This window comes from Anarrhichthys ocellatus, unplaced genomic scaffold, assembly GCF_004355925.1.
Source record: "Anarrhichthys ocellatus isolate YVR2014 unplaced genomic scaffold, GSC_Weel_1.0 scaffold12, whole genome shotgun sequence".
Classification (NCBI taxonomy): domain Eukaryota; kingdom Metazoa; phylum Chordata; class Actinopteri; order Perciformes; family Anarhichadidae; genus Anarrhichthys; species Anarrhichthys ocellatus.
The window spans coordinates 5732934-5741353 of record NW_022280042.1 but is presented as its reverse complement, the minus strand read 5'-3'; the positions used below and the strand labels follow the sequence as shown (position 1 = coordinate 5741353).

Sequence of the window (8420 nt, the reverse complement as noted above, 5' to 3'; positions counted from 1 at the left end):
GGGGGGGGGGGGGGGGGGGGGGGAATGTTGAGTTTCTTTGATGAGAAGGCACAACGCCCTTTGTTTGCTTACAGACAGAATCTGCGTAGTGTTGACTCCCGACATCAGCAAAGGGGGTGAGGCATCGTGCGAAGCTGGTTTCTAAAATTAAGGGTTTTAAAAAGACAGTTTTAAGAACAATATGTGTAAAAGAAATGCCATTTTGTTGACGAAATGGCTGTGATGGAGGAGGAGGATGATGGAAAAACAGCAGATAACAGAGGAGGTGGGCCAAAAAAATGACAAGAGAGCGCGTGGGAGTTGAGGTTGCCAAATTGGGGCCCTTTGCCAGCGTCGTAGTTAGTATTTAACATTAACAACCCCACAGTGGGAGTGGTTGATGGGGCCGGGTGACAATCTGCTGTACCATTCCACTCACTGTGTAATTAACCCGTAGTCAATTAAGTGTTGATGATGGGCCACTGGCAGACGAGGGCTGTTAATGCTCTGTCAGGTCCCACTTTGCCTGTGCCAGCGCTTGATGGAAGGGAGTAGAAGCCTGTCTTTCAAGCCTCTGTTTTCCACAGGCCACAAGTCGCCACAACGGCTCTGGGTCTATTGTCGAATGAGCGTAGGAGATTCAACAGATCTGTCAGCAGGCGGGGAAGTTTTAAGGGTGTGCGTGACTACACTTTTAGGCGTTTATTATGTGAGGGGGCTGTGTTTCCATGTGCGTTTGTGTCAAAACTGCATCTTAAGTTTGCTGAGGAGTTGTCTGAAGCGCAGTTCGTGTTTGTGTGTGTGTTCCGCAGGCAGACGCTGTCATCGCTCATGTAACGGACGATGCTGGGGCCATCAAGAAGACCAATGTCAAACCTGTGAGTATGCACGCACACACGGACAGTTACCCCGGAGAGACATCAAAAAAAATCTAAAAATATGCGCTTTTTCTTCCGGACTGGAGTTCTGCACAGACAGAGGCTGATATCAATCATCTCATTCTAAGAATAACACGTTAATTAGTGAGTTTTCGAGATATTATTAGATGTTTTCTTTCTTACTTTAGACAGAGCCAGGATGACTGTTCCCCCGAAAATTGTCTCTTTGTTATTTCTTCAAATTGAAATCTAGGCTTATGAAATTCTGCTATTTAGTTTAAGGGTGATTTTGGTCTAAAAGCTCAATAGAATGGGATGAAAAAGATTTAAAAAAACAGCCCAGCCCAAACATATGACATCTGAGTCAACAGAGATTAAAGCAGATTATAGATTATTTTAAAGCAGAATGACAGTGTCCTCAATTTTCTCCCACCATTTAGTAAATACAGTGAGATGCACTGGCTTAAATTCAATAAATCAACTCATAAATGTGGAAAGCAAATGAATTTTCTTTAATGTTACGGCTTGTTATGCAGCAGCGGTGAGCGGAGTTCTCGGTGAATGTAACAAAAAAAGTGAACAATAGACAAAAGAGGAAGGAGCTGAGGGGGAAGAAAATGTTGGTCCTCTTGTTTAATTGCAGTTCTATACTCGTGTCGTCAGAACCTAGAGAGGAACTGGCCTGTTTTTCTCAGAATAACACAGACTAATAGACTACAGGGCCTTGTTTTCTCACTGCTGCATCATTATGTCCCCAACACAGTCGAGAGTGAGCACAGCAGTTTTAAATGCCTCGGCTTCGAGCTCCTGCTGACTCGCTGGCTGGTGTATCTCGTGCTCTACCGATAGATGTGTGGGAGGCTGTTCTTTAGCACAAGCATTGGAGCTACTTTGATGCAATAGGTGCGAGTCACATCCAAGTGTTTTGTACTCTACTGATAATACAGCTTCCTTTCAAACTGTTTTGCTAAACAAATGCAGGAAAAGGAGTTGATATTGCCCTGCATACCACAAGTTGGCATAGTAGCAGGTTTTCAGGGAATTATCAGCACAGTTGGAAGGTGCCTTTGGCCAGAAAACACTCATTGTATAAACACAGATATGATGAGTCGGTGGGGTCCATGAACTTTATTTTTTAAAACTTTATTCATCCAGGGAAAACCAATTGAGTTCACTCCAGCAGCGTCCTCACTTCCACTGCGTACCTGGGAGCTGCCGGTTGTCAGCTGCCGGCCACAAGGCCGAAGCTGGAGTGGGTTGGGGGATAAAAGGCTCGTTCAGGGGGCACCTCCAGAGCAGCTGTTGAAAGGGGAGACAGTACCCGGTGTTTTTTTTTTTACAGTCCGTCTGGGCAACCCCACTTGTCTGACCTTTAGCTTGTGAAGGCCCTCGTTTGTTTCTGCCTGCATTCCACATGTTTGCGTGCAGCTGTAGCACGGGAGGAAGGTCGAGGGGGGGGTGGTATTGTCCCTTTTTGTGTGAGTGAGAATGTGCGTGTCGCACCTTTTTTTTTTTTTAATTTCTGTCTTCTCACTTCCCGGGCAGTGACAAAGACGGTGTGTGCAGAGCAGTGTGACGGTCGCTGCTTCGGGCCTTACGTCAGCGACTGCTGCCATCGCGAGTGTGCCGGCGGCTGCTCGGGCCCCAAGGACACGGACTGCTTCGTACGTCGCCAACACACACACACACACACACACACACTGCTGCCCTGTTTATAACTCCTTTTCTTTCCTAGCTTTCATTCTCTCATTTCTGCCCCAAAGACCAAAAAGCACTAACCTCGTCCCCTTCGCCATCCCTCCGCGTCTTTTTGCGCAACATCTGTTTGTCATCCTCACCCGCCTGAAAATGATCCACTTTGTTTACCGGCTGATAAATTGTTTGTCATTTTACAGGGGCTGTAAAAGTCTTCCACAGCGGGCGCTCTTCAAACGAACAAATTGGTGATTCAGTGTTTCAATTAGTGGCTCCTTTTATCACCTCAAGTTCTTCCTATTTCGCAAACTCGTGCACGTCGCGCGGGCGCCCGCTGACAGAGACGATATTGTAGTTGTAATTCACAGCAAGGCTCATCCAATTCAATTACCGCCGTTTCAGCCTGTGGCCGCAGACGGCAAAACACTTAGGAGGTTTATGGGAAAACATTTCACCATTTACATCATGGCCGTGGATCAATGGCTCCAATTTCTCTCCCATTTGGCGTTGGAAGAGACGAGGGACGGCTGCGCGATCCGCATGTCGCAAACCGGCGTAAAAATAAAATGCCGCCGCAATACTCTTTCACTCCCGGTGACTTATGTGAGGAAATCACAACCCTTCCCCTCGCCTTACCTCGCCACGTTTCCCGCCATGCATCCCCCCCGTGGGAAGTCTGACCAGCATCCTCTGCCTTTCTGCTAACTGTGGTCGTGTGCTCCCTGCAGGCCTGCACCAATTTCAACGACAGCGGAGCATGTGTGACCCAGTGCCCTCAGCCGTTTGTGTACAACCCCACATCTTTTCAGTTGGAGCACAACCCCAAAGCCAAGTACACCTACGGAGCCTTTTGCGTCAAGAAATGCCCACGTAAGTCTGCTTCAAGTCATAAAGCACATCCATGCTGCAAGCAGATACACCACTACACTGCAAGAACACAGATGCTCATTATGATGCTCATAATTAGGTTTTATAGACTGCGTGCTGATGTCCATTGAAGAGGCATTTAGCCTCTTATCTATCCTGAAATAAGATCCCAGACAATTACTGCAAGTCATGATAAATTACTCAAACATAAATAAATTGCGCATCTCAATCAACTAGTTGCTCCGCCATCTGTTTCAGCTTCTGGCAGCTGAAAAGAAAGCAAATTGTAGTTCTTCCTCTCCCAGATATGGAGTCAGAGTGCTGCAGTAATTCAGCGAGCATTCATTTAAAAGTCAAGCTACGTCAATAGATTGTGCAAGTCCCACTGATCATCAAATGAGCATACACCAGTCGCATTTTTCCACAGCCGCTCCCTAGTACTAATTTGATTCATTACTTTTCCTGAGCAATGTAGCCCTTACACCATTAGTTTTGCTCATTATTCAAACATGATTAAAATACAATCAATTTCTCGCCATAAGACGGTTTAGAGGAGTCTAAAGGCTACACTTTTATGTCCACGACATGATACCACTTAGCATCACAGCGCCTCGACTATGCAACAACGGAAGTCCACTAACACTCTCTCTGTCTGTCGCTGTCAGATAATTTCGTGGTGGACCACAGCTCCTGTGTCAGAGCATGTCCGAGCAACAAGATGGAAGTGGAGGAGAACCGCATCAAAATGTGCATCCCCTGTACCGACATCTGTCCTAAAGGTACACCACGGGATGCCGGGTCAAAGATCTCCACTCCTTAGTTTGCCCTACGCAGCACAACAAAGTTGATCTGCAAAGGTTTCATTTTACACTTTGAGCGACTCTTGACTGTCATCATTGGTCCAATTGTGATAAAACTAAGAAGTGCCTACATCACTCGTAACTGGAGGCTGTTGCCTTGTCGTTTATCTTCGTGTAGAGACACGCTGACAACAGACAGATGTTTCAGTGCATAATGTAGAAGTTTTACTCGGGTTGATATTTCATTCTCCTGCTTCCCCCACTTCCTGGCCTACTGCACTGCGTTTACTGGATGCACTAGAGCTTATGCGGTTAAACCAGTTTAATCTAATAGCTTTATGTGATGATACTGGATCAACAGAGGCCCCAGGAATTACTTAAAACGCTTTATAGGAAATGTAATTCATATTTACGGGAGCCAGCTTATTTTTTAATATATATATATATATAATATTCTTCTATGTTGTTGATTTCAAGCATATACAGTTATGACTTAATACAACATATTCTTTATTTGTTAGCCATGTATTGATGCATTATTTCAAGGCATGAACGGCATTTAGCCCCCTTCTTATATTACCGCCGTGACTATGAACTGTAATACTCATTTCACATTGGAGGATGACAGAAAATGGCAAAAATGAAGGTCACATGCTCGCCGTGTTTAATTAACATGAAATGGTCCCGTAAGGAGAAACTGCCATTACCTGCTCAGTAATTACAACTCATTTTGCGCGAGTGTGAGCTAAATGCCTAAAACGCCTAATGTGAAATTAAACAGCATTACTTCAGTTCAATACGGAGGATTAGCCCCTTCGTCATATTGGTCCCACAAACTGATGTTCCCTTTCTCTTTGGAGGGAAGACGGTGGCGGCTTTCCTCCAGGCTCCACGTATGGAGCCTCCATTGATTGGCTAATCTCTTGATTACATCGTCACGCAGCATGGAGGGGGTTAATGAGGGATAGCCCAAGGAACTGTGGGAAATGATAACAAATTAACATTTCAGATATGGAATTGGCTGGTATAAATCACTATCAAAAACTGGTTACACCACTTAATGCAAGCCTTATTCATCATCCCCTCCGCCTCTGTCAGAAATACTTGGCTCACACCAAGACCGCAAGTGTAATTAATGCAGATGTAATGAATTCATTATAGGGAGGGATTGGCTGTGGATTGGCCCGTGCTTTCATCAAAAGAATTTCAATGCATGGAGAGGGGCCGTGGCCTTAATGCACCAAAGCAGGGGTATATTGTCATAAAAGGGAATCAACGTGACAAATAGCTAATAGGAGTTTCTCAAAATGAGGTCTCTCCGCTGTACAAGGGCACTTTGGGTATACACCACAGTAGGTGATTCATACCTAAGGCAGCTTAGTCATTTGAACGTGTGGTTGTGTGTGTTTGTCCCGTCAGTGTGCGATGGCATTGGGACGGGCAGCCTGCAGACGGCTCAAACTGTGGACGCCAGCAATATTGAGAAGTTTGTCAACTGCACCAAAATCAACGGCAACCTCATCTTCCTCATTACGGGCATTAAAGGGTAAGTGGCAGCTTGAAGAGTCACACACACACTTACTTTAATACTAGTTTTAGTCTAGTTTTAGTCATCAGATTATACAGAACATTTCATATTTGGAAAGCAGTTGTGATGAAGATAGTATTCACTATTCTGTGTGTCTCTGTGTTCTTCTTCAGGGACATGTACCATGGTATTGGACCTCTGGACCCTGAACGCCTCAACGTGTTCCGCACTGTGAAAGAGATCACAGGTGAGACTGCCTCACCGGAGTCGCCTTGGAAAAATTTAAAAAACAAAACAATATCATCACATTGTGTATGTGTGTGTGTGTGTGTGTGGGTGTAGGTGTGACGTCCTCTCCGAGGCAGTAAAAGAAAGCTTTAAGGAGAAAGTGTAAAGCAGATTTTTGTCAGTGAACTCTTAAAGGTGCTCTGGTGGATATTATGTGTGTCTAATAGTTGTACATGCTTACAGTAATGTGCTACTGTGTGTGTGTGTGTGTGTGTGCGCATGCTTGAGTGTGTATTTATTCATTAACTATTAGAGGCCTTCAGGGATGAGCAATACCTCGTATACAAAATCTTTTTGTCATATTAAACTGCGACTTGCAGTTGAGCCAAACAGCTAATGGAGTGAAACTGCATTTTCATAATGAAAACCCAAGCAATAAGAAAGAGCAATGGCCTCTCTATCCCGGCCATTTCCTGCTCCGTCCCGTTAATGTCATTTCCACAGATCCCGATTTGATGTAATCTGTCATTAAAGGCAAGTGCAAGTGGACAGATTGTGCAGAGTATAAAATCCATTCTTTTAATTAACATATATTGTTCTCTTCAAGCACTTTTCTCTTCTTTTTTTTTTTTTTGGACAAAGAATGGGTTCTTGCTTGAACTTCACAGAGGCGGTGCAACTCCACGATGAATGAATGAAGACAACAAAAAGGATTATTTTTCTATGTTTCCTATGTTCCTTCAGCAAACTTGTTCCCTTTTCCTCAGAAAAGATGGACTTGAGGATGACTTGATATAACTAATTGGCACATGTTCTTCTCTGTAGGTTTCTTCAACATCCAGTCTTGGCCCGAGAACATGACAGATCTTAGTGTTTTTTCGAGCCTGGCAACCATTGGAGGTAGATCTCTTTACAGGTACGTCCTAATGTCTCTGCCGGTTCTAGCATCCTAAAGCTGGACTGCACCGACAAGGATTCATTTAATCTAAGATTAGTTCTTTGTATGTTTAACTGTTTAAAGTTTGGTGCAACATGATTAAAAGATAAACCATGATTTAATTGGGTTTAAAAATGACTCCTTGTTGGTGCAACTCAGCCTGAGTGTTACAGCATTACATTGACATTCATACATAAATAGGATTCAAGATAAAAATTGTAGGCTGACCTCTCGGGCCTTCTTCTATGACGTCACCGTCTACATCTTTGACTTAATATGCAGCTTGCCTGCTCATCTTCCTCGCTGTCTCTTCCTCGCTGGTTCCTCTGTGTTTGGACGGCTATATACCGTTGGGGTTAATGAGCTGCCGGCCCATGTTGTTCTGCACAGAGAGGCTCTTTGAAGCGCCGCCGTCGCTTCGCAGCTTTGATTCGCCCTGTTTTGATAACGGGCTCTGTGTTCGCTTACAAGTGGCGGATCCGAGGGACGGTGCAGACGGAGTCACGAGGAGATCCCTCCTTGTAAACGCCAGTGATGAACCTGTAGCTCAGCAATGTTTCATTTCGAGCCGGAGATGCATCCTTCAGCCTCTTCCGCCTCTCTTTCTTTGTGCTGTATTTCTTTTTTTCTTTGTCGTTCCCCTGTGATGCTTTTCTCTACTTCTCCCATCATCTCTCTTTGTCTGCTTCCTTCTTCTGTCTGGCTGTCATCTTTCCGTTTCCTCCAGTTTTTTTATGAAACACACGCTCTTCTGCTCCCGTTCTGCTCATTCTTTGCTTACCCCCCTCTCTACCTCCACCTCTACGTCCTCCTGCTTTCTCAATCATCTCTTTAACCTCTTTGTCTCATTCTCCTGCAGTGGAAGTGGTATTTCGCTGTTGATCCTGAAGCAGCGCTGGATCTCCTCGCTTCAGTTCCAGGCGCTGGACGAGATCAGCGCGGGAAACGTCTACATCTTCAACAACAGCCGCCTGTGCTTCTACAACACCGTCAACTGGACGTCGCTCTTCAGGACCACGAGCCAGAAAGTCCTCATCCGCAACAACCGGGATCCGAAGGAATGCAGTGAGTAGTCCGTCTGCAAAAATCTGCACACTCGGTAATATTGCAGCATCTTAAGGTGTTTGGGTAAGTTGCTACTAGCCATGTAAACGATTGGTAGGAGAAAGTTATTGGTAACCAAGCACCTGTAAGTCCTCCTCTTCTCTCAGTATTTTTCTGACAGCCCTCTAATTATTTACAAACTTAGATTCGCCACATACAATCTCCAACCTCCAACCTTGCACGCAGACATGCCTGTTTCCAAGGCCACTGTGTCGCTCCTTTGCCGATGAAAGCCCTTATTCAGCTCCCTGTGAGGAAAGTGTTTAAATGGGTCCTGCACAGAGGTGGATTAGGCCCACTGCTTCCACGGGGATGTGGACACCTGATGGAATGATGAATGGTCCACATGGCTTCAGCTGAACATGGTGGAAACAGGAAGGAGGGAGGTCTAATAATCAGAGGAA

The 8420-nt window shown here is 45.1% G+C and overlaps 1 protein-coding gene across 3 annotated transcripts in view; it reads left to right on the top strand.

Moving 5' to 3' along the window:
• The window catches only part of LOC116385994 (receptor tyrosine-protein kinase erbB-4-like), a 187225-nt gene that overhangs the window by 129400 nt on the left and 49405 nt on the right, over nucleotides 1–8420 (top strand). For all 3 annotated transcript variants that reach the window (XM_031851896.1, XM_031851897.1, XM_031851895.1), the window contains exons 5-12: nucleotides 792–857; nucleotides 2403–2521; nucleotides 3281–3422; nucleotides 4085–4198; nucleotides 5639–5765; nucleotides 5921–5994; nucleotides 6801–6891; nucleotides 7772–7977. In XM_031851896.1, the coding sequence (XP_031707756.1) occupies nucleotides 792–857; nucleotides 2403–2521; nucleotides 3281–3422; nucleotides 4085–4198; nucleotides 5639–5765; nucleotides 5921–5994; nucleotides 6801–6891; nucleotides 7772–7977 (939 nt within the window). The remainder of the gene's footprint in view (nucleotides 1–791; nucleotides 858–2402; nucleotides 2522–3280; nucleotides 3423–4084; nucleotides 4199–5638; nucleotides 5766–5920; nucleotides 5995–6800; nucleotides 6892–7771; nucleotides 7978–8420) is intronic.